This window comes from Prionailurus bengalensis, chromosome D2 (assembly GCF_016509475.1).
Source record: "Prionailurus bengalensis isolate Pbe53 chromosome D2, Fcat_Pben_1.1_paternal_pri, whole genome shotgun sequence".
Taxonomy (NCBI): domain Eukaryota; kingdom Metazoa; phylum Chordata; class Mammalia; order Carnivora; family Felidae; genus Prionailurus; species Prionailurus bengalensis.
In genome coordinates this window covers 53112978-53138649 of record NC_057351.1, presented here as the reverse complement: position 1 = coordinate 53138649, position 25672 = coordinate 53112978, and the positions used below count along the sequence as shown (strand labels likewise).

General features: G+C 41.7%; 1 protein-coding gene across 4 annotated transcripts in view; it reads left to right on the top strand.

Annotated features, from left to right (window-relative positions):
- Positions 1–25672, top strand: part of MYOF (myoferlin) — a 158222-nt gene that overhangs the window by 58964 nt on the left and 73586 nt on the right. For all 4 annotated transcript variants that reach the window (XR_006299806.1, XM_043597000.1, XM_043596999.1 and 1 more), the window contains exons 8-19: positions 1006–1068; positions 1154–1204; positions 2852–2882; positions 3355–3470; positions 4122–4248; positions 5555–5658; positions 7502–7570; positions 7669–7712; positions 10392–10474; positions 12584–12622; positions 16494–16618; positions 17762–17878. Coding sequence is in view for 3 of the 4 variants with exons in the window: in XM_043597000.1 (XP_043452935.1) it covers positions 1006–1068; positions 1154–1204; positions 2852–2882; positions 3355–3470; positions 4122–4248; positions 5555–5658; positions 7502–7570; positions 7669–7712; positions 10392–10474; positions 12584–12622; positions 16494–16618; positions 17762–17878 (969 nt within the window). In the remaining variant the exon portion in view is untranslated. The remainder of the gene's footprint in view (positions 1–1005; positions 1069–1153; positions 1205–2851; positions 2883–3354; positions 3471–4121; positions 4249–5554; positions 5659–7501; positions 7571–7668; positions 7713–10391; positions 10475–12583; positions 12623–16493; positions 16619–17761; positions 17879–25672) is intronic.

The following is a 25672-nucleotide window of genomic DNA, read 5'->3' as shown; positions in this document are numbered from 1 at the left end:
GCAGGCCGCGGGTGACTGGACACCTAAGGTGTAATGCATTCATAGGCAGGATAAATATTTACTCAGCCACATTCTCAGGAGCCTAGCAAGAATCTCCATCTTAGAATTTCCCATTATAGTGAATTTTTTTGAGATGAGAACTCTGGGCAAAAGGGAAAAGATCAAATACCTGAGGCTCCAAGCAGACCAATTCAGGAATCAATAAAAGAATTTTACTAAGAAAAAATCCCTAGTTTACCTACATCTTCTTAACCAAGTGATTAAACTTGGTATCACTGATAATGGGACGAACTGAAGTGTGTGTCCTGATGTGATATAATGGAAGTATCAACATCACCTGTGTTGTTTCTTGTCAAATGACCAATTTGAATCTAACAGCGAGGAAATATTCATGCAAATCCAGAGTGTGGGATATTTTATAAGACAACTGATCTTGATAGAAAAAATAAACCACAAAAATAGGCAGGAGTACAGTTCTATATAAAAGGAAACTAAAAAGACACAACAACCAAATGTAACATATAATCCTTGAGTGGATCCTAGATGTCTTTTAAAAAAGCTAAAAAAGAACTTTTTTCAGGACAATTGTAGACATTATAGAAATTCAGGACAATTGTAGGGAATTCAACTCAACTTTCCAGGTCATGCAAGCCCTAAGCACCCATTTTAGTGGGATTGCAACATGCAATCACCTTAGATCTTTATGTGAGCTAATATGTTTCTGGCCCCAAAGGAACAATTCTGTTTCATTACATAAACACTACCGTTGTTACTTAACCCTTTTTCCTTTTTCTGACGTGCAAAGGTGAGTTTGCCATGAAGCTCAAGAAGCTTAAGCTTATGGGTCTTTCTGAAGGCCCTGCAATGTGTTCTCATGGTCACACCTATTTGGGGGTTATGTTTTTATAATTTCTTAGGAGGGCCCTCAAATTATAGCATTAGATCACACCAAACCTGAGTCCACCCCTGTAAACGTTCAAACATTTTTCTCTTTTGTTTTGACAGTTATTTTTCTACAATGTCCACATAACTCCTTCTGAACTGATGGATGAGATCATCAGCATTCGGGTAAGGGGGCTCCGGAGTAGGAAGGTGGTGCTCTCTAACTGCCGGATAAAGCCGATAAGCTTCTCATGGCTCTTCTTTCTTTCAGGTTTATAATTCCCATTCTTTGCGGGCAGACTGTCTGATGGGGGAATTTAAGGTGAGTGCCAACAGTCTGTTTCATTCAACTTAGATGGGCACTCTCATAATGAGGCATCAGGTTCCTGGCCACATATCCGGCTGTCTACCTGGGTGATCTTAAAAGTTACGTGTGAGGGATTCATGTCACGGTCTTTGCTGAGGGCTGGTATGCCAGCAGGACACAAATGCCCCAGGGGCCAGAAACCAGCTGAGCGTCCTCTGGCCTGGGTCTAGTCAACTTCCAAGTACAACACGTGCGATACCTTAAAGCAAATACCTGAAAGCTGCCACATCAGGGCCCTTGCCAGCACTCCAGCTGCAGATGGAAGCCAGTGCAGTGCTGCAGAGGGAAGGGGTGCTTGTTGATGGCAAGAAGCCCATCACCCAGCTCCACTCGCCGGCAGCCCCAGAGCTCCATCTACAAAGCCAATTATTGTAAATCTTGAATATGAAAGGCAAGCAAACCAGGAAAGAGAATCGGGGTGCTTTTCCAAGTAACCCATCTTGGAATTAAAGATAAATACTTGGTGGGTGCTTCTCAGCAATTCTGCGTGGAATGGACTACCTCTCAAAGCCTCTCAGGGCTCCCAGTCATTAGAAGTCCTAGAGAATGATTTGGGTCAGGCCTGAATGTGTTCATACCTGTCTGCCACCAACTAGCCACATGCCAACTGATCCTTAGTTTCCTCTGTAAAAAGGAGTCAATGTGAAGACTAGTACACTGTTTGGCACATTGAAGTGCCCAACTGATGGTTATATTAATATTAGCATTAGCATTAGCATTAGCATTAGCATTAGCATTAGCCAGAGGAGAGGAAGAGGAATATTGGATAGGAAATTGGGCCAGGTGACTTCTCATAGGGTAACCAAAGTCCAGGTTTGCCCAGGACTGAGGGATTTCACAGAATGTGAGACTTTCTGTGCTTGGGGAAAAGTCCCAAGCAAACCAGGACATACTGGTTATCCTACTTCCGTGGTCCCTTCCAGTTCTAAGACTAGTTAGTTCATTCATTCGAAATGATTGATTGAGGGTCAGGCAAGGCACTGGAGGTATGGAGAGGGTAAGAAGGAAATGTTCTCAAAGAAACCGAAGTCTTGGCAAGAGTCTTATATTTAATATATAATAATGGCGCACCTGGGTGGCTCAGTCGGTTAAGTGTGGGACTTTGGCTCAGGTCATGATCTCATGGTTCATGAGTTCGAGCCCTGCATTGGGCTCTGCGCTGACAGCTCAGAGCCTGGAGCCTACTTCAGATCCTGTGTCTCCCTCTTTCTCTGCCCCTCCCCTGCTTACACTCTGTCTCTCTCTCAAAAATAAAAAAAAAAAGGGGCGCCTGGGTGGCGCAGTCGGTTAAGCGTCCGACTTCAGCCAGGTCACGATCTCGCGGTCCGTGAGTTTGAGCCCCGCATCAGGCTCTGGGCTGATGGCTCAGAGCCTGGAGCCTGTTTCCGATTCTGTGCCTCCCTCTCTCTCTGCCCCTCCCCCGTTCAAGCTCTGTCTCTCTCTGTCCCCAAAATAAATAAATGTTGAAAAAAAATTTTTTTTTTTAAAATATAAAATAAAAAAAACATTAAAAACATTTTTAATATAACAATTATGGTTTCTTTGAAATGACTAAACTGATTTTAAAATCTATTTGAACTATTTTAAATTATTTTTTCCCAGATTGATGTTGGATTCATTTATGATGAACCTGGTAAGTAATATTTTTTCTCCCCATGAACTTGAACATTCTGGGAATCAAGAAAATCTGAGGGATCAAAAAGGGAATAATAAAAATGTTTTCTTGATTGAGGAGGGGGAAGTATACTTAGGAATGAGTAATAGCAGCTTAATATGGACATCTTTTTTAATCTGATAGTAATTATCCTAACATTCACAAGTAGGCAATTTCTCTGTTTTGTGAGAGTATTTTGATCTTATCAAAATCAAATTATAAAAACAGTTAATAGAGCTTAGAGAGAGTCTTGAGTCACCCCAGGGCAGGATTGGGGTTGGGGGCTAGTCAGTGCAAAGCAGAGGACATCAATCTAGAGACTCATCTGGCAAATTTGGTGTCATTATGATATTTCAGAGAAAATTATTGTTTGTCTTATAGCAGATGAAATCACAGACCTGTCAACTTATCTGTAGTGGGTCCCTGTCCTTTTAATCCTTCTTTATTTTAGGTCATGCTATCATGAGAAAATGGCTTCTTCTCAATGACCCCGAAGATACCAGCTCAGGAGCTAAAGGTTACATGAAAGTCAGCATGTTCATCCTGGGAACTGGAGATGAGCCTCCTGTGAGCCTTTACATTCTATACCTTTTATATGTTTTCACTAAAAAGGGAGGGCCAAGAGCTAAGCAAGTAGGTGTCAGTAGTTGTGAAATGCAACACAACTTCCAATCAATAACCCCAACCTTCCAGTTCCTCCTATTTTTTGGAAGTTGTTCTTTTCTCCATGGTAGAACTATTATTCCAGCTCACTTGGACTCCTTCCTGGTGTCCAGGAGTGGATTTTTCATTTAGTAAAGATATGTGTGTTTTCAAGAGTCCCTTGCATCATTTGACCTATAAAGTATGGCTCACTTGCAAAACCAGGCATTGCTACCTAAAGGGACAGTTGTCATTCTAGGAAACTAGACAGCAAACTGGGAGACAGGTAGTACCCAAGAGAAATTGACAAAACTTCAGGAACTGTCTCTCTTTTTTCTCCTATTTAGTGCTCATAAAATTACAAAAGGTGACGTTATTTTCTTATGGAAGAGACATACGAGCTTTGATTATGCAGACTAATTTTGACATGGAATTGGTGGCTGAACTCTTAAGCCTGAAGCACAGGAAATCCTAATGGAAACAGTTCCAATTGGTTTCATTTTACAAGCATCAGTTTGGCTCCTTCCAAGTGCTGCTTTTCTATGGGTATCATTTATAATCATGTTTCCCCAATAGGCTGAGAAACGAGATCGTGATAATGACAGTGATGACGTGGAGAGTAATTTGCTACTCCCTGCTGGCATCGCCCTCCGGTGGGTGACCTTCTTGCTGAAAATCTACCGAGCAGAGGACATCCCCCAGAGTACGTATGGATTCAGTCCTTCCCCAGGACGACCAGTTATCTGCACGATCACATGTGCTAACATCATGCTCTGAATAGTGATTGGTTGCTATCTATCCTTGGTTTTTCTTTGCGAAGGTCTTCGTGGACTTCTTTCCATTCATTCTGGCCCCACTGAAAGCTTCCTGAGCAGGCTGATGGGGAAGCCAGTTGGTCATTGGTCCTTGCTCCTAACTGAGCGTTTGGCCCATTCTGTTCCATCTGTGTTCTCCATCTTCTCCTTATTCTAGAGGATACAAAAGAGTGGCCAGCAGTCAGCACTTCCGACTCCTTTCATCACAGGGGAAAATATGACATTTTTGAAACAAATAATGTGTTTGTTATTGGATTATTAAAAATAGCTGAGCAAAACATGGTTAAGTGCCAGTAACTAGAAATCTGGCAATATTGCATGGCGAGGTACGTGTAACAAGAGATTGGATGCATTTAAGAGAATCACTTATGGTGATTTTACTCATAGACACTGGCCCAGCCACTCCTTTGTCATTGCCAAGGACCCAGCAACCTTCTGCCTTGTCCAGCCTATCTGCTTCCCGCTGGGCCCTGGGACATGGGAACCCTTCCCAAGTCCCCAGGAGATAGCACTCTGTGTACAAGCCATGGATCTCTTCAGGATTTGCTACTTTCCCTGGGAACCTACCCCGTCTCTTTTTTAACATCCTATAATGCTCATCTCTGCTCAGAGATATCTTAAATGAAGTAAATAAATTAAACCTCACATTATACTGCCTACATGGACTATTTAATTGATCTCCATTCATTTCTTAGTTTGTTAAAACAGAGACATGGTGTTTATAGTTGCTTAAATGTGTTATTTATGATTATGTTATGTGTGATCATGCCAAAGTTCCTTGGATTTCTCTGAAAAAGAAATAAGCCTCGACTAGGCTTATACAATTTTGACCTAAAACGTATTTCCAAGTTGAAACCAGGATGAGTTTTTGAACTGCCGCTGACCTTATATGGATGGACTGTCTTTATTCTACTTTTTCTTCATGGATGACTGATTTTCAATATAATAATTTATTGGTTTATTTTTCAAGGTGCTCTTTCTTTTTTTTAAACTTTGTGGGGAGAACACATTTTTTTCTCTTAGCTAAGACAAAATTTCTGCAATACAGTGCTACTCCTGCTTGCCACCTTTGAGAACAATTCTTGTTGCAACTTGTCTTCATGTTTAGGAGAAAATTTTTAATTTTGCTGAGTGATTTCTGTTCCTTTAAGAAAATCAAATTTAATCTCTGCTGTGCGACATGTTGCTTTCTAGTGGATGATGCCTTCTCACAGACGGTAAAGGAAATATTCGGAGGCAATGCAGATAAAAAAAACCTAGTGGATCCTTTTGTAGAAGTTTCCTTTGCTGGGAAAAAGGTTTGTATGTGATCTAAATGCAGACGCCTCTAGGAAAAAATATTTAAACCACTGTGCTTTCCTTGGAGTGAATTCCTGTTTATTCTTTGTGAAAGTAGCTGACTCCTGATGATCTGGGAAGTCTGCAGGAACACAGATTATTTGAGTCGGAACATGCCAGACTTCTCCACAGGTTTATTTTGGAGTGGAAAGTTTGCAGGACTCAAATTAGAAAATTCAGTCTTTTGAAAGAATAGAATGTGAAAACTATCACTGAATTATTTGGATTACTTCTCAGACCCAAATCTTGTCTTTATCTAAGGCAAGCTTCCTCTCTGGCAACAACAATCCTCAGTAAATGTTGGGGATAGCCCCCCGAAGCCCAGCTGCCTGCTCCCCACATGCTTCTCACTTCCCAGGCCCAGCCAGCCACCGGAACTGGAGAGCAGGCAGGAGAGCTCCATCCCAGCCCACAGGGATGAGCCGGGAGACTCTTGGTATAGGCACATCCGAGACCACCATACCTAGTTATAGGCATGAAGACCTAGCGTCTTCTGTACAGTCGAACCATTTACTTATGAAAGCGAGATTTGGTCAACCACACGCATATGGACCAGGTGTTGCTATCTAGGAGAGGCAGTGCGTGGTGGAAGGGAGGCGGTGGAAAAGCCCTCTGTTCTGGAGCAAGATTTACGGTTTAGACTTGAGCCCACTCCAGAGGCAATTAAGGCAAATTCCTTTAGCTCTCAGTCTCAATTTCCTGAGCTATAAATCAAGATAATAATAATCCCATAGGATTGTTGAAAGTGTTAATTAATTAGGTTAAGTAATTATTGTGAGCCTATTAAATATGGAAACTGTCCCGTGTGCTAGGGATAGAGAATTCAGCTCTCATGGAACTTCCCTTGTAGCAGAAGGAACAGCAATAAACAAGCAAATAAGTATTTGAATCATTTCAGATAATACCATGTACAACGCAGAAAAGAGGGCAGAGGACAAGGAGTGATTGGTGCTGGGGGTTGGGGAGAGGAGGTGGGCTTTGCTAGGTTAGCAGGTGGGACACCTTTGAGGAGGTGACATTTGAGCAGAGGCCTGGATGATGTGAGATCTGGAGGGCAGGGGCTTCCAGGAAGAGAGAAGAGAAGGTGTAAAGGCTCCCAAGGAGGCGACACATTTGCAGTGAAAGACATCCCATGTGGCTGGGGTGCAGTGAGCCGGGGGAAGCTAAGAGCTGAAGTCAGATTTGGGGTGGGGAAAGGTAGGCAGGGTTTTATGAGCCAGAGTAGGGTCTGGACTTTAAGCATGCCTGCAGAGCTCACTGAGACTGCTACACAGGGAGTGCCATGAAAGTAAGGAGGCAGGAGAGGGTGTGTGCATCAGACAGGAGCCAACGGCAGGCACCCCGGGGAGATCAGCATCTGGACAAAGCTGTGGTATCAGGAGTGAGGCATGTCCGGGGAAGAGAGATGTGGTGACTGGTTCTAACAGGAGCTGGTTTGGGGAGCAGGGAGAGGGGCTTGTGGGCAGGATCAAAAGATCTGTGTGCATATGTTAATGAAGAGATGCCCACTAGGTAGTATGCAGTAAGTGCTCAATAAACATTAACTCTTGCAACATGACCCTAATCCAATGTTAAAAATCTGACGATTGAAAAGTAACTTTTAGTGCATAGATGAAGCAAAGATTAATATTAAACCCATGTTATATTTTACCTAATAGTTAGAAGAGAAATAGACTTTAACCAGGTTACTAAGTATGTAACTGGCTAAATAGACTGCTAGAGTCATAATGTAGTATGCATACATGTGAACTTGCAGAAATTAGAATCTTGAATATCTACTGTTTTGTTTTGATGATTTTACAGGTTTGCACAAATATAATTGAGAAAAATGCAAACCCTGAGTGGAACCAAGTCATTAATCTTCAGATCAAGGTTTGATGTTTTTTTCTTGCAGAAAAATAAGACTATTTACTTTAATAGTTACTGAATAAGTTGAGAAACAACTACTTTGTTCTGTTTCTTTTTAACAGTTTCCTTCGATGTGTGAAAAAATAAAGCTAACAATATATGACTGGTGAGTTAAAAAACAAATTTGTGTCTAATTCAGAATTAAAGAATTGAACACTTGGATATTGCAGAACATTACTCTGATGGTCTAACTCTTACTTTTCAGCCTGTTTCTTTTTCTTCTAGAGGGAGGTGATAAACTGCTCCTGGAATTGGGTGTTTTCTTTTAAAAAAAAATTATTAATGGTATTGCTACAGAAAAGCTTTGTGTATCTTCGTTCCATTGGCTCGTAAACAAAGAAGGGGAAAATAATCTGAAAACACCCCAAGATAAGAAATCAAGGATTTAAATACTGTTTAGGCTGTCCAAAATAAACTTCAGAAATGGAGTGAACCATTACTTGAGAAGAATCACCAAAACATTTCAACAGCTATTCTCTGTTATTGTTAGAAAGGAAAATGGAGAAAGCTACCTGTCTGATTGAATGCAAAGAAAATTCATTGAGAATTCTGGTGGAATTTTAACTAGATCACCCTTCTAGCGGGGATTGACCATAATAAGGCCATTTTTGTGCATGTTCTAGCTGGATGAGGCATTCAGTTGGCAGTCCTTAACTCCTTGAGATTGAAAATGGCAAATACCATCATCATCCTCATCATCAGCGTTTATACTGGTGTTAGCTACCATTTTTTGGGCACTCTAAGTGCTGTACCATGTGACTTAACTGTAATATCCCATTTAGTCTTTAGAGTAACCTTTTCAGTTGGAGACTATTATCAGTTCATTTTACAGATGAAGATACTAAGGCTCAGAGAGGTCAGGTAACTTGCTCACAGTCACTCAGAAAGTTAGAGACTGAGTTGGGCCCCTGCCCTGTCTGGCTGTCCCCATAGTTTTTCCTTTGACAGAATGTATTTGGCTTTTTCATTGGCACCCTCCCAGTACTATGGCAAAAGGGCACTTTGGGAGGAGGTAGTAAATTTCATTTTGTTCAGTGACCACATCACAGTTTATTGAGGGTCATGGAAGGGTCGTGAAGACAGAAAACCCCTTCCAGTGAGTGTAAGCTTGATTTTAGCACTTGAGACCCTCAGGCAACATTCTGAATGTGTTCCATGGGCCTCAGGAACTCTCAGGAATGTGAATGTGGACCTATAGAGTTCAGGTGACTACTCTGGCTGACTGGCTTTGCAGTGAGTGGTTGTGGATTGAGCCATCCCAGACGGGATGCAGCCATCCTGTCTGTGGTCACTGCAAATGTGGTTACTTTCTGAACTAATCTGCCCCCTCCAAAGCAATAGTGTAGACTAGGATGCAGAGACAGGCCCTGTTTAACTAAGGAATCCTTGGATCCAAATCTTAGGTTACATATTTTGTAGGGTAGTTGCACAACTGGGGGGAAGCTAAGAGTTCTTCAAATGTAGTCTAGATCCTTTTGGATGAACAGAAAAGATTCAAGAACCATGCTTGTGACTTAATATCCTTAAGTAATACTTCTTCTCAGGAAAACTGTGTTTCATTAGTCATTTTTTATAGTCTAATACTATTATACTGTACAATGTATAAGGTTGTATGTAACATAGACCATTACTATAATGCAGTATAATAATATTACACTGTAGTATTGTCTTTCCCCCAAATACTGAACCTTTCCTCTCTTCCATGGGGTCTTAGATTTCAGAGTGGGTATACTATTAGATTGAATAAAGGAGAGCCTGAAATGGGGCACCTGGGTGGCTCAGTTGGTTAAACATTTGACTCTTAGTTTCCACTCAGGTCATGGTCTCATGGTTTGTGAGTTCGAGCCCTGCATCAGGCTCTGTACAGACCCTGCTTGGGATTCTCTTTCTCTCCCTCTCTCTGCCCCTCCCAATCTCTCTCTGTCTGTCTCCCTCCCTCTCTCTCTGTCTAAAAATAAATAAATAAACATTAAAATAAAAAAAAGGAAGAATAGGTTGAATTAAGCACAGAGATGTTATTCATAGAAACCTCATTTTTTACACCTACTGTTGAGCCCATCCAGAGGCCACTTCATGGGTTAGACTTGCATACTTTCTGTGATATCCATGGAAACATTAATAATAATGTATTTACTTGTAGTGGGAATATTTGTCCCTACTATACAAATAAGATTTAGGTTCTAGGCAAGCAACTGCCCTCAGCTGCCCTCAGCTGTTACACAATAGGTGCTCAATAAATATTTGAACTGAATTGGAAGGGAATTGTTCTCCCTGTGAAAGACCCATTCATTGTAGTTGTTAAACCATCAGAGTAATCTGTATGAACATGATAAAATCAGACACACACACTTATCCTATGTAATGTGATTACATTACACCCATTAGATAACTTACCTATAATTGTTTCATTCATTTTATGACAATGGTATTGACAAGGCAAACCCCTTGACCTGTCTGTAAAAACCTCAGTTTCCATAGCTGAAATGAATTGCCCAGTTAATGTTTCTCAATAGGTAGTTGGAGGACCATCCATATCAGAATCAGTTGAGATATATATTTGTGTAAATGTGGGTACTTGTTCTCCACCCCTGCTTTTATTGAATCAAAAGCTTGGATAAGAGATGAGAGCTGGGGTTTCCAAGTAATTCTTAAAGTACAGTAAAGCTTGAGGCCCGCTGGACAGGATGATTTCTGAGGTATAGCGTCTTTTCCAACTCAACCTTATTATTGTTGAAGTGAAGCTATGTCTTCATAGGTAGAAGCCTTAACCTATTCTTTTACACAGGGACCGTCTTACTAAAAATGATGTCGTTGGAACAACATACCTATACCTCTCCAAAATTGCTGCCTCTGGTGGGGAAGTGGAAGGTAAGTCCGTCAGCAGACCTGGAACTAGACAGGGTGCAGAACTTCTGAAGCAGAATGAACTGGAATGGCCACCTGGCAATGGAGTTGGTTTCTCAAAAGCCAAAAGTGATGAGCCAAGTGAACTATTTCAGTGATGTTTTGGTGATGACCAGCAGAACAATTAATTAGTAACTAATAATTAAGGCAACTAACAGTTGGAAGAATTTGGTTTTCTTGCGCCCATCCAAAAACTCTTCCCAGTAGCTATTTTATAAATTTTTGACTGCCAATACAGAGTGTTGGCAACCTATCTGCTAGAATGGTATTGACTCCAGTCCATCCAAATATAAAATAATACTCCCTTCTCCACTGACTTCCTTAGCAGGAACAAGGATGTCAGGTAGCAATGAGCCATAAAATCTCCACTCCTTAAGATAATGTGTATTTTGTTTTCGTGCTAAAAGCATTGATAACAAATACACTTTTCTTTCTGTTGTTCTCCATACTGAGAATTACTTGCCTATACCTGGCATTGGGATTCTGTGCATACACCAGAAATTGTAACAGGAAATGAAGGAGAAAAGCAAAGATTGTAAGAGAGAAAAATTTAATGCTGACATATCAATAATATCAGCAGCTGATTTTTGTTACCAAAACAAAAATAACAAAAATGCTTGTAATTACTAATGTATTCAACGTATTGAGTTGAGTAAATTATGTGAAAGAATTCAAGACAGAATATGGTCTTGAGAAACTCAAGGTTCCTCTCATCCTCATTTTGTTTAAGAGGAAACTTTATAGGTGTTAAAACATATATTAATCCAAGCAATGTATAGCATGGATAAGAACCTGGAAGATATTAGAGATATCGTGAAGAAAACAGAGATTTCCTTTCTCTAGAAGAAAAAAAAAGGCAATTTGAAATTCCAAGAAAAACAAAATACTGAACAAAGAAGATATAGTTCAGATATAAAGTCATATGTGGCCGTTATTTTAAGCAAATGCTAGAAACTAAGAAAGCTCCCGTCTGCGTGCCCTCTGCTGAGTGGCAGAGGGGACCATACAACTGGAACTGTAACAGAGGAAATGTAATCATGACTCTTTCCTCTGCAGAGAACAGTATTTATATGGCTGCTATACTGTTAGCACTGTTTTTTAATTTTTTCTTTGACGCCTATAGCCAAAGCTCTGAGCAGAATGTAAATGTTATTGCCCATTGCAATGTAAAAGTATGGAAGATAGAGACTGGAAGAAGAAGGAGGAAGGCGAGTGGAGGAAGGGTAGGCATGGCGGTAGCCTTGTCTTATCAAGTGAGGAATCCCGAAATAAAGGCTAGATTAAATCATAATGGTAACCCACAGAGTAGTTAAAAAATCATATCAAAACTATGTGGGTGGGGAGGGTCAAAATGAGTTACATCCATTTATCATTGGCAAGAAGTCATTCAATAATTACCTGGAGGTAATTATTCAAAATTTACTGGCATAAGCATTTTTCTTAGTGATATAGCAGTAACATCCAGAAGAATTAAAACCAGAAATTGTTACATGCAGTTTTCAGCCTTGTCTCTGAGGCCTTCTCTCCTTGAAAGCCCTGCAGACTGTCTGTTATGGGTCTCAAAATAACAAGAGGCAGCAAGCATCCCCTGCCTCCCACCCCCAACACACACACAAAAGAAACAAATAATGTACCATGAACGGCACACTCTGACCTGCACAGCCTCAGACTAAATTAACTTGGGTTTTCTGGCCTTGGTCCCAGTTAAGTCAGATATAAGACAAGTACACGTTTTATTAAAAATATGAAATGTTGGTAACTTCACCAGGCCCTCCTTTGGTGGTGAGAAGCTAGCTCTTCTCAGATGCTTCGCTGCCTTGGGACCAGAGGGATTTGAGTTATTTAATGTGTGGCGCTTCTGCCAATTATCACAAATGTTTGAGCCATTTTGCATATAACCGGTGAGATTGGTATAAATTACAAAAGGGTCATGTCACTTGGGTCTGAAGTTGGTGTTTTTCTGGTGTTGCTAAACCACTTACCTAGCATTGGATTTGATTAACTTTTTCAATGTCTCTTTTATAATGCCCATGTTTCTCTTGTGGTTTAACCAGTCGTATTTTTACTATATAGATTTATCATCTTCGGGATCTGGGGCTGCATCGTATACAGGTTTATGCTTTGTAATTTTGCTATCTTCTAGATTTTCCTATTTACTATTGTCTTATTAAGAATGTATCAATTGACTATCTTTAGAACCTTTTTTTTTTTAACATTTTGCTGTCTCCAAAGTAGTTTTGCTATAATTTTAATTTTTGTATTTGTGCTATATGGTTGTCCTGCATGGCTAAAATTAAAACAGATGTGCTAATCAGGCTTTGCTAGCATCTCGTTTTCACCTAGATGCATATCATCCTATTGGGTGCCATTGTAAATAACTGTGAGAGATAACTGTGTCTGTTATTGTTGTTTTTGTTCAGTAGGTAGAGATATGGGGCGTGAGATCAGTTGTTCAAAATGTATGGAGTAACTGTCCCTCACTTTGAACGTGGATCTCTAGGTTGGAAGACACTGAACGATTGTACATTGAAGCGCTTCATCTTTCAAACAGGGGGGATCATAACATGTTCTTTCGTCTGCACAGCACTGGCCATTCTTTGCAAGTTTGCTCAATGGTCTCACATTTGACCATCACAACTCCCCTAATGTTATTGTTCCCCAAATAGATGAGGACTTGAGGCTTACAGAAATTTGTCATTTTTCAAGTCAACACGATAATCCCTGCCGTGCTAATTACCCAGGCTTGTGGTGAGAAGGGAAAAGAGATACTGCACTGAGAAACCTTTGCAAACAGAAGTTCTGTGCGAATACAAAGCATTATTATTGTCTGCCTTTGTGTTACTGGCACAATGCCCCATTCATATTTGTTTTTAAGAATCAATCTTAATATCTTATACTCGGACTTAATATGAATATGAAGTAGTCCTTTAAGTTTAATTTTTTTTTTTTAATGCTTATTTTTGACAGAGAGAGAGAGAGCATGAGCAGGGGAGGGACAGAGAGAGAGGGAGACACAGAATCCAAAGCAGGCTCCAGGCTCCGAACTGTCAGCACAGAGCCCGACGCGGGGCTCAAACTCACAGACCGCGAGATCATGACCTGAGCCGAAGTCAGACGTTCAACCGACTGAGCTACCCAGGCGCCCCTGAAGTAGTCCTTTAAGTTTATAACAAACTTGGCAGATTTGGTAACTCTTCATTCCTTCATTCATTTTTCCAATCAATCCAAGAATATTTATGTGGTAGTTCCCCATAGTAGAACCAGTTCTCAGTGTTTAAGCAATCAAAATAAAATATATTTGAATCCTTCCCCACTCACCAAATGAATTTATAATGTAGTCACAGAAATAGGCGGCTATTTAAGGTTCAAAAATTAAAATATAAAGTGATACGTTATACAAATCCAGAATACAAAGGAGCCTCACAGAGGTGAATGAAGTCTGAAAAATAATGTTTGAAAAGCAGATCAGAGGGCTGCCTGGGTGGCTCAGTCGGTTAAGCCTCCGACTTTGGCTTGGGTCATGATTTCACGGTTCCTGAGTTTGAGCCCTGCATCAGGCTCTGTGCTGACAGCTTAGAGCCTGGAGCCTGCTTCAGATTCTGTGTCTCCCCTTCTCTCTGCCCCTCTCCAGCTTGCATTCTCTCTCTCTCAAAAATAAATAAACATTTAAAAAATTTTTTAAAAAGAAAGAATGAAAGAACAAAAGAAAGAAGAAAGAAAGAAAGAAAGAAAGAAAGAAAGAAAGAAAGAAAGAAAGAAAAGCAGGTCAGAGGAAAAGGTTGATGGCCAGGCTAAAGAATTTTTGTTTTATGTAGTATAGGCTTTTGAGGAAGGTCTTTGGAAGTTTGATGTGACAGTTGTGCAGGAAAAGTTTGGTGAGGAAAGTTTGGAGGCAGGAAGAGACTTACCTTGTGAGAGAATACGCTTTCCCTGGAGACCATGCTGAGGCATAAACCCAGAGAAGGAAGGTTCTCCATGTTAATGCATAGCCAGCAAGTCAAAAGGTATAAAATACCTGAAAAGAGATTTGCTTGGACAAAAAGAATTAAGCTGTTGATATCATGGTAACTTGCAATAGATCATTATTGACAATGATTGTCTGCATCCCTGGAAATCTTTAATGAAAAACAAATACTCATGACAAACAACATAATAAGTCACCCAGGGGAACTGGCTGGGGGTGAGGTAGGGCTAGGCCAGAGGGATGGGTGGTGTAGTAGAACTATGAAACTCGAGATCTGGGTCTCAATCTGTCATCTTCAGGGACCTTTGACTAGTCATGTCACTTCTATGGGCTTCAATTTGGCCATCCATAATGTGGCATGACTATGGTGCAAGAGTTTTAATGGCCATCCTTACTTGAACATTCTGTGATTCAACTCCTGAAAGTGACTTCCTTTTCTCCCTTTGGATCTCTGCTTTAGTCCTCTGCTGTAGTTCCTCACAATGGATATCCTAGCACAAGGAAAGCAATCAAAACCCTGCTTATTAATAATCAAGTAGTCAACTGTGTCCATGTTCCATATGGCAGATTAGATAAAGCCAAACCAAGCCATATGTCCAGATATAATATTCCTTTTACCCTGATCATTTGGTAACAGGATAGCACAATCCAGAGAAATCTCTGTTGGAAAAATTCTTGGTCCCCATTTGGGTTTCACAAGAAGTTTCCAAACAGGTGTGAAGTATGGCACCCCAGGGCATTACCAAGTCTCACCCTTAGGCTGTCAGTTGTTACTTTCCTAAATCTTAATTTAAATGTTTCTTTTCTCGTGCATTCTTCACCGAGATTGCACTTTAATTAATCTCTGCCAGTGTGCATGGTTCCTACCTCTTCTCAAAAGTGCCCAAGCGCATTTATACATGGTGTAAGAACCTCAAATAATAATTTTTAAAAATTGCAAGAGCACATTTGTATACAGTCTGGTCAGCTGTTCACTAATGGGCATTCTGCTCAACTGCTAATCCACATTTATCTTTCTCCCTTACATATAATCATAGAGTTGGAAAGGGCCATAGGAGTGATGTGGTTAACTTCTCATTCATAAAGGACTTGTCTTGATGATAATCCTGAAAACCCTAGCCTCAACATTTCCTCTGTCACCAGTGTGATCTGTCCCATTGTTTGACATCTCTAATTCCTACAAAGATCTTCCTTATATCGAGTGAAATAAAGAATACCTCCTCGTAGCACCCATCAGTGGCCCTTACTGTGTTTTTGGAAACAAATCCATCCTTCTTCCATATGGGAGCCATTCAGATGGTTGGAGACATTTCCCCATCTTCACCCACAGTCTCCCTTTGACTCCATTATTTCTTACATTGCCCTCAGTTCCCCTCACTGCACTGGGGAGCAGTCTTGCTAAGACAAGTAGCAGAAATATGGAGCATATTGGATTCTCATCAGAGATAGAATGTTTGAATGGGGACTTTATGTTGCTTATAAATATCATATGGTCCTAACCAAAGGCAGGCAGTTCATTGTTATATATAAAAAATTTTAATGTCTCATATTTTTAATAGCATCTGCCATATTTGTACTAACTATTTTAGTCTAAGTGGAATTTGGGGGGAACAAATGCAGTTCATCTGGTATATATCATTTAAATGACTTCCCCAAATTACCAATTACCCCAAACTATCCCAATTACCAATGACACATTTAATACAAGGCCAATTATAAACTTGCAAAAAATGTGAAGATCAACTCGAAAGCCTTATTATTCTTTCATTTGCATAGCATTATCTCTCTGTAATAACAACATAAGTTTACCTGAACTATCACCTGAATTTTTTGTTTAATGTTTTATAGCAATAAGAAAAGGGAAATACTGCAAGTCTCACAAGTGCTTATAATTTGCATTAATACAACTAACTCACAAATTAGAGGAAAATAGTCTCACTCAGCTAACTAATAACTAATATTTATTTCAATAGATTAATTGGTAAAAGCCTAAAATCTAATAATGATGTTATCTCTCAGCAAATACAGGAGAAACAGAGGTGGGCTTTGTGCCAACATTTGGACCTTGTTACCTGAACCTTTACGGAAGCCCCAGAGAGTACACAGGATTCCCAGACCCCTATGATGAGCTAAATACTGGCAAGGTTAGTGTCTCAATTAAGATTTATTATTAATGGAACACTTATTAATGTGATTCCTTCTTATAATGGTTATAATTAAGTCTCATATCTAGGGAATCTCTACACACACACACACACACACACACACACACACAGATAGACCCGACATGTGACTGATCAAGTGTTGAAGGACAGAAGTCCCACACTCCTCAAGTCTTTGAATACAAGGCTAGGAAAGGATCCTGGAGACCATCTAATTTGGCAATTACAAATGCACAGCATGGCCATTCCCCCTGTCCTGCACTTAGGGCAGATGTCAGTGATCAATGCTGGCTCTTTCCTAACAAGCAAACTGTGTTCTAGGAATTTACCAAATGATTGGAGGTGACATGCCTGAAGAAACTGCTATCCCTGATCCAATCCAACATCTTCATTTTATAGATGAGGATATGGAGGCCCAGAGATGGGAAATGCTCTTTCCAGCATATTAGAAGCCAAAGTAATGTCTTTGAGTCAGTTCTGAAGACCCAAGAAAGGGACTGAGGTAGAGATAAACCCCTGAGGGAGCAGGGGTAATGGACTGGCTCTGGAAGTGGAAGCCTTCCCTTCCTCTCCAGAAAATTCTGTTGCCAGCACTGCCAGATATGGAGAGAGGAGTATCCGCTCTTCATCCTTATGCTTAGCTACACCCAAAACATCTTCCTCTTTTATTTCCTGGCTGCTCCGAGACTTGCCCTGGTTGCCAACATGGCAGCCTTCCCTTCCTGAGAAGAATAGGGAAGGAGCCAAGTTGACACAGATTACGTAGAGTTGCTCTACTGAAGTAGGGTGAGGGAGACTTTGAATACCTTCCACTCCCACCCCCAGCCTCCGGGAACCTCTTCAGGATCCAGAGCATGGCTTGAAAGCCTCTGACCTAGTCATAGCTAAGATACCTTTCAGCCCTGGCTCCCCAGCTCTCTTTGGATCCCTTCCTGAAGTCACTGACTTTTCTTTCAGCTACCAAAGACCTGAACCCAACTGAGAGAGTTGTTGACCGATTGAATTTGGAGGTTAGGGCCACAGGAAGGAAACACTAAACTGTAGCTGCATTAGCCTGACTAGAGAGACAGTTCTTTTTGCTGTTGTTCAGGCCTGCAGGAATAATTTCGCGTTGTTGCCTTTCAGGGGGAAGGAGTTGCCTACAGAGGCAGAATCTTGGTTGAATTAAGCACTTTTCTTGAAAAGACACCACCAGACAAAAAACTTGAGCCCATTTCAAATGATGACCTGCTGGTTGTGGAGGTAACTTTGGAGTGTGGATGATGCTTGGTATGGAAAAGGGGGTGTTAGGGGATTGGCGGTGGGTGGCTAGTACTGGCCTGCCTGAGCAAGTGGGGACATCGAGGGACTGCAGGATCAGCTGTGGCAGAGTTGGAGAGCTGAGTCATAGCAAGTACCTCTGGATCTATTTAACACCCTCTTGATCTGTCTAGAACAGCTGTATGGTGAGTGAGGCTTGCTTCATCTTTTGTGATGTTAATACCCTACCGAAAATTGGCAGGAGCAGTGATACCTCTGAACCAAATGGCCTGTTTGCTAACCGGGGTTGTGTGGTCCTGGGGAAGTGGCCGCAAGAGCCATCCCAAATGGCATTGGTGCCACCATTAATCATTTCCACTTTCAGAAGTAGGCATATCTCAAGCTTCCCAGCGTCTGAGGGCACGTTTATATTAATTCCTCCTTGAAGACAGAAGTCTTCCAAATTCACCTCCGCAACCGTTTCTTTCTTTCTTTCTTTCTTTCTTCTTTCTTTCTTTCTTTCTTTCTTTCTTTTTCTTTCTTTCTTTCTTTCTTTTTTTCTTTCTTTTTTTTTTCCTCCAATCATCTCTTTCTCCTCTATGGACACAATTTAAGCGCCCATGATCCATATGGTAGAGAGCTACAGATGTAGTTTTTTCCTAGTAAATTCAAATGCCAGTGTTACTAACTCAAGGTAATAAATCCCAGAAAAAGAATATTACTATCATTAAGCTGTAAAATGCTCATTTTTTTTCCTTGTCAATTAATTGACATCTGCAATACAGATTTGTTAACATATGTGATGGATAACCCAATATTAAGTTAGCCCTGTCTCTGTTGCCCACTGAATCATTTCCAACACATTCTATACCGTTATTATGAGTTTTAAAAATAAATATGCTAGGGGCGCCTGGGTGGCGCAGTCGGTTAAGCGTCCGACTTCAGCCAGGTCACGATCTTGCAGTCTGTGAGTTCGAGCCCCGCGTCAGGCTCTGGGCTGATGGCTCAGAGCCTGGAACCTGTTTCCGATTCTGTGTCTCCCTCTCTCTCTGCCCCTCCCCCGTTCATGCTCTGTCTCTCTCTGTCCCAAAAATAAATAAACGTTGAAAAAAAAATTAAAAAAAAAAATAAATATGCTAGTTGATTAATATTTTTATTTTTTGACTTCTAAAAAATTAACACATAGCACTGTGTAAGTTTAAGGTACATGGTGTATTGATTTGGTATACTTACATATTGCAATATGATTACCACTGTAGTGTTAGCTAACACTGCCATTATGTCACATAATTATCATTTCTTTTTTGTGGTGAGAACACTCCAGATCTAGTCTGTCAGCAACTTTGAGGCATGTAATATGGCATCGTTGACTATAATCACTACGCACTGCATTACATCTCCAGAATTTGTCTTCTAACTACAAGTTTGTACACTTTGACCAACACCTTCCCAATTCCCCAACCCCTGGTAACCGCCCTTCTACTCTCTGTCTTTATGAGTTTGACTTTTTAAAAAAATTTTTTTTAATGTTTATTTATTTTTTGAGACAGAGAGAGACAGAGCATGAATGGGGGAGGGGCAGAGAGAGAGGGAGACACAGAATCGAAAGCAGGCTCCAGGCTCTGAGCCATCAGCCCAGAGCCCGATGCGGGGCTCAAATTCACGGACCGCGAGATCGTGACCTGAGCTGAAGTCGGACGCTTAACCGACTGATCCACCCAGGCGCCCCAGAGTTTGACTTTTTTAGATTCCACGTATAAATGATATCATACAGTGTCTTTCTCGGTCTGGCTTATCTCACTTAGCATGATGCCCTCCAGGTCCGTCCATGTTGTCACAAATGACACGATTTCCTTCTTTCTCGTGACTGAATAATATTCCATTTTGTATGTGTACACCACATCTTCCCCCACCTATTTCTGAGAATCCCGGGTTGATGCTTATGTGTTCCGGAAATCCGAACTGTTTGCCAGAGCATCCAGCTCACTTATGGCTCTCTGCCCAGGGCCACTCTTTGCTGGATTCCACCCTTGACCCAACAAGCTTCTTGAAGCTGTCTCCTTCACCTTCCCCTCCGTCCCAGGCCTGGGATAGACCCTTCTCTTATGTCTCCACATTAACGTCAGAAACCAAACGGCAATTTTAGAAAAACTTTTACCTCCAGTAAGAGGTAAGAGTAGGGAAACCGTGAAATGAGTAACTTGAAATGGCTAATCTCAAAGCTCTGGGCTCAGACCAGCTTTCTGGGTCTGTTGCAGTTGGCCTCCCTGTCTCTCTCTAGCCTGCTTACTGTGGCAGGGCTCGGCTCCCCACCTGCCCCTATTCCCAACACCACCCTGTACACATGGCCACCTCAACGTCCATGTCAAGTGCCATGAATTCCCAGCCAAACAAGGCCGTCTCCTTTCTAGGAGTTTCATGTCTGCCTGTTGTGAGATTTGCCCCTTTCAGGATGAGTGACAAGGAAAATATCTACTCCCTTTAGAGGAAACTCTCCCTTCTCCCCCAGACCATTGTAGCCTTGTTCATGGACTCCCAAGAAGACAATATTAGGAGGTTAGAGTCCAAAGCAGTATATTCTGGAATTTTCGGTCCTGGCGTGTTTGGAACATTAGGAGTCCAGTTATTCACGAGCCACACAGATTTCAATCCAGTGCCTGTGTCTTCCCCTGTAAGCGAAGACTGGGCCACACATTCTTTCACAGGTTACCTCTGTCTCCACCCCTCAGCCTCAAGAAGGAACCTTACACCTACCACCGGCAAGCCACAGGGCATCAGTCCAAGTTCTCACAGGGAAAGGATCACTTCTCCCCCTTCTACGAGCACAGATTATAACATAGTTCTGGCTAAAACATACACTTAACAGTGCATGTGACCAAATGGAACAGTTGAAGTCAGGTTATTTAAATGGTGAAAGAACCCCGGTAGCTGTGTGTTTTATATTATAGTTAAAGGTCCGTCCAAAGAAGTTTCCTAAGCAAAGCAATGGTCTGCCTTGAATGTGAATTCATATCTCGACTCCTAGAATCAGAAACTGCTTAGAAATTTTAAGTCATAGTTTTCCCAGTTTTTATACATTAATGTATCCAATAAAAAATTCTAGGGCACTTGCTTCTATTTCCTGAATCAGCCTATCAAACAAGTGGATATAAAGGCCAGATTATGTTAAGAACTCTTGGGAGATAAGTCTTCAAGAAATTATCAAGTGTCTCTCCATCACTCTACTCCTTGTCATCCTACCTATTCCCACTGATATACAGACACATAAATAATACCATTTGCGACATATCATGCCACCAATGGTGCCATAATGCCATTCTTGGATTTAGCATTAATGGTGTTGACCACTCTTGAGTTATCCGGAGTTTCTGATGTGTAGCGAGGAGTGATTTTGCTGAGGTGAGAAATTGAGTCAGGTGTGCAGAAAAGCAGGTGTGTGAGTGCTGGTCAGTGCACCTAGCCATCATCCAGTCTGCATGTCCATGAGAGTGAGGCTCTGTGCTTCTCTATTCCTGACACCGGTGCACAACTCTTACATAGGGTCTGAAGCAGTCCCCCAGAGTTTTCAGTTATTTTGTTATATTTCATGGGGGTAATGATAGAATATTGTGACATTATTGACTTTCGGGATTTGCTATGATCTCAGGAACATAATCCTTGCAAATGATAAATCTACCATAACAGAGTAACAGGGGACACTTGAAGACCTTGAGTGCTGGACTTATCCTGACTTTTCCAACCTTGCTTCTGCAGATGAGGTCATAAATCAAGACGAATCTCTATAAGAAGTGTATGTTGTGGGATCATGTAATGTATACTCATTTTGTTTTGGTTGTTTACTTGTTAAAGAGACACAGAGCCAAAACAAATTCCCCCGGTCAATAAGATCCTGGTGTGAGTCTTTCTATCCACCCCATACCACCATCAATTCTGAAGGTGAGGAATCGTAACACATCTTAAGAACAAATTTAGAAAAAGGAAAAAGAAGAGAGGGTGGGTGGGAAAGTGGAACAGCTTACATGCCATTTACTGCCAGGATCGTGCAAGAAAATAGCTAAAAACCCCCAAAGGCCTCTATGGAGACATATGGTATGGCCTGGGTGGTTCTGGACTTGAGTTGTTATAGATTGGCTCTTGAAGAGTCCAGCTACAACTTGGGTTTAGGCAGAAATGCGGCCATGGGTTCTCAGCAATTACAGTGCCTCTTTACTTTGTGCTGTCACCAGAACAGAATTTAAGTTCATGGCCTTTCTTTTTATTTTAAGCACTTGTAATAGAGAGGGGGAGAGGGAAGGGGTAGGAAGAGACTCAACAAAGTATGGTAGCTAGAATGCAAAACTGAATTCTTTTTTCTATTTTACTCCAAATAATTAAACACATACAGGCAAAGAAGCCTGTGTCATAGATTTAGTAAAAAATAAAACCAAAAAGAAACGCAAAAAACAAAGAGCCAACAGTATACAGTCGCCACAGTGTATGTCAACAGTATAAAAGAACAGCTTTTTATAAACTGAAATAGAAAACAAAGTTACTTTTCTTTGATCCAAATAATTAAACCCAGATAGCAAAATGGCTTATGTCATAAATTTAATAAAAGCAAAAACGAAATCTATAAACTAAAATCCCAGTAACATTAAAAAGCAGGAGAGGAGCCGAGATTCTGAAGACACAGCCACAGTAAGAGAGTGAGATGAGCAGATTTGTGTAACCACCGGGAACCATCGGCCTCGAAGATGATCCTGACCCTTTTCCCATTTCCAAAGATCCCATGTTCCAGGTCATATGCAAATAATGAAATTTCTGGTCGTGTTCAAGAGGGCGACTTGGTTGCTGTGAAATAATAGTGCTAGTATTTGCTCTTTGACTCTGGTTCCTGACGCTGAGCTCCTAAATCTCTTGGGACTTCCTGGGTGGTAGGTGAGTCTTTTGTTCTAGTGAGGTGACTCTTATGGGCTCCTAGTTTGAAGCTGCTCATGAGAAAGAGCAAGCCGTGATTAGAAGCTTGGAACTTTCTGCCTTACCCCCTGTTCTCCCGAGAGGGGCTAGAAATTGAGTTAATGATCCATCACACTTATGTGATGAAACCTCCATAAAAAATCCCCAAAATACAGGATTCAGAGAGCTTCTGGGATGTGAATACATGCATGTTTGGGGAGAGTGCTGTGCCCAGAGAGGACGTGGAGGCTCTGCGTCCCTGCCACATACCTTGTCCTATGCAGCAGTTCCTTCTGGATGTCCACCTGTAGCCTTTATCATATCCTGTTATAATAAACTGGTAACCAGTAAGTAAACTGCTTTCCCAAGTTTTGTGAGCTGCTCTAGCAAGTTAATCAACTCTGAGGAGGAAGTCATGGGAGCCTCCAATTTAGTCCAGAACCTGGACTTTCGACAGGGGTCTGAAGTGGGGATGGGGAGTCTTGTGGGACTGAGACGTTCTGTCTCTGGGTAGATAGTGTCAGAATTGAGTTCAACTGTAGGACACCCAACTGGTGTTGCAGAATTGTGTGGTGTGGGAAAATCCGCTACACGTCTGGTATCAGAAGTGTTCGGAGTGTGGTAGTCTTGTGAGAGTAAAGGAGGAACACAGGAGGGAGAGTGAATTTTTCCTACTCAGTCGCCATAGAGCTGCCCCACCTCCTTAGAGCTGAACTGGCTCCAGTCGAGAGACCCTTGAAGAGATGCAGCTGGGTTCCACCTGTGGCCACCTCCCTAAGGAATCAGGCAGGTAGAAGAAGATGAAGTGTGGCATCCCACTTCTATTCAGACACCTGCTGGCTTCTGGAACCTCTGCCCAGTCACTAAAGGACGCCATCGTTTTGTCTCCACCATCTGGGATCTGTTCCTAGACCACTTCCACCCTACTCCTTCCCAGTCTTCTCATGTGTGACCTAACATATTTTGGGACCATTTTATGAACATGCATTCTGTCTTCTGATCAATTAGAACCTCCTTGAGTTCTCCCATTCGTCTGGCCTACGTAAGTGCTCAACAAATATTGCTTGAAATAACACGTTCAGATTCTTCCACCAGCTCCGCTAGTTGTCAGCCGCCTTTAGTAAATAGACCAAAGGTGGCGAGTCGGGCAGTTTTCTTTGGCACAGTCTCCTTGTCACTGATCCTTGATGTCCCACGCCTGGTGGTCCCCCGGCCACTTTTAAGAGCTGTTACTCGTTACCCCTTTTTCAGTATTCTGCTTGACAAAAATCACACCTCCAGATTTACTCCTAAAACTCTGATACCACCTGCATCTACCACACACACCGGTCTTTGATGATTGGAAAGAGAGCCCCAAGGCCCTACAGAGTCAAAGAAACATCCGTCAGTGTTCAGTAGATTATAATTTATGTTCTTTAACTTTCCCCATTAGGAGCAGTTTTGCCCAAAGGCAACACAGGGAACAAAAGCTGAGGCTCCTGACTTTTCTAAACTTTGTTGCTTGTTCCTTCTTCTCTCCCCCTCTTTGAGCCCTGAGGCACAGGGGAAGTGAGAAAGGGCTGGGGGGGGGGGGGGGGCAGAATTCTAGGCTTCACAGTCCAGAGCCTGGCTCTGGGGCAGGTGAGCAGATGTAGATCCCCTGCCCCTTGTGGAGTTTGGACCTGGGAAGCGACCCAGTTTGCAGCTCCATCTTGAGCGGCTCGCTCACAGAGTGGGCCGCTCTGTTGCGAGGTGTGGTGATGGCCAAAGCCCAAATTACTGTCTTAGAGCTCAAACTCTTCAGGGTGAGGGTGCTACCAGGGTGCAGGTGACTGCGAGCTATGCTCAGGAAAACCCAGGGAGATCTAATGGAATCGTGGCCACGTAGAGGTGTGCAAGGCAGAGCCAGCCCAGCCGGAAGTGGCATCCCCACCCCTTCCACAGCCTCCCCGTGCACTTTCTCTCTTCTCTGCACCCTCTGTATTAGCAGATGGCACCAGCTTAAATGCTGGTCATTTGGGGGACCCCTGACTTAGGCCCCAAATTATGTCTCATATTTTTGCTCCTTCCTTTCTCTTAGATCATCCCAGATGGTTTACAAAGAAGTTATGCTGTATATAGAAGTTCTGACTAATACAAATAACTTCCTGCTTTCTAATTTTCACACAATTTAAACCAAACCCAGAATTTCCACAGCATTCCTGAACCATGGATAGTTCAGGAGGCTTAGTTGTGGATAGTTAAAGGGACTCCTGACAAGCGATAAAAGTCTCCAACCCCCTCTCTGCCAAAGTGACGGTGGACTAATGTAAGTAGGAAAAATTTTAAATTCACAGTGCTAGGCAGTCTCTGGGATGTGGCACCCAGCTATAAGGATATTTCAAAGCCCTTCGGGTGATTCAGTACGCAGCTAAGTTTTCAAACCAATGTTTTGGAAAGACTTGCAAGAAAGATTGAAACTCAGAAGGATTTCTGATGAAATCCTATTGAGGGTTTCCAGTGTACCATGTCAAAAATCCTTTTAACCAAAACAGAGAGTTTGTAATAGTGGCATGTCCTGTGGTTCTTCAAGACAACAAACTACAGTCCCTGTCAGATGTTCTTAAAACAGTCCTCAAGAAGTTAAAAGTAGAATTTCCATGTAATTCCAAAATCCACTGCTATGTATAGACCCAAAAGAATTGAAAGCGGGGACTCAAGTGGATATTTGCACACCCATGTGTCTAGCAGCATTATTCATAATAACCAAAAGATAGAAGTCGCCCATTGATAGCAATCCTTCAATAGATGGATGGACAGACCAATGTGGTATATACACACTGCTAAACTTATTAAACAAGGATGCCATTAGACAGAAGTGGCCGTAATGCCTGGGCAGCCTAC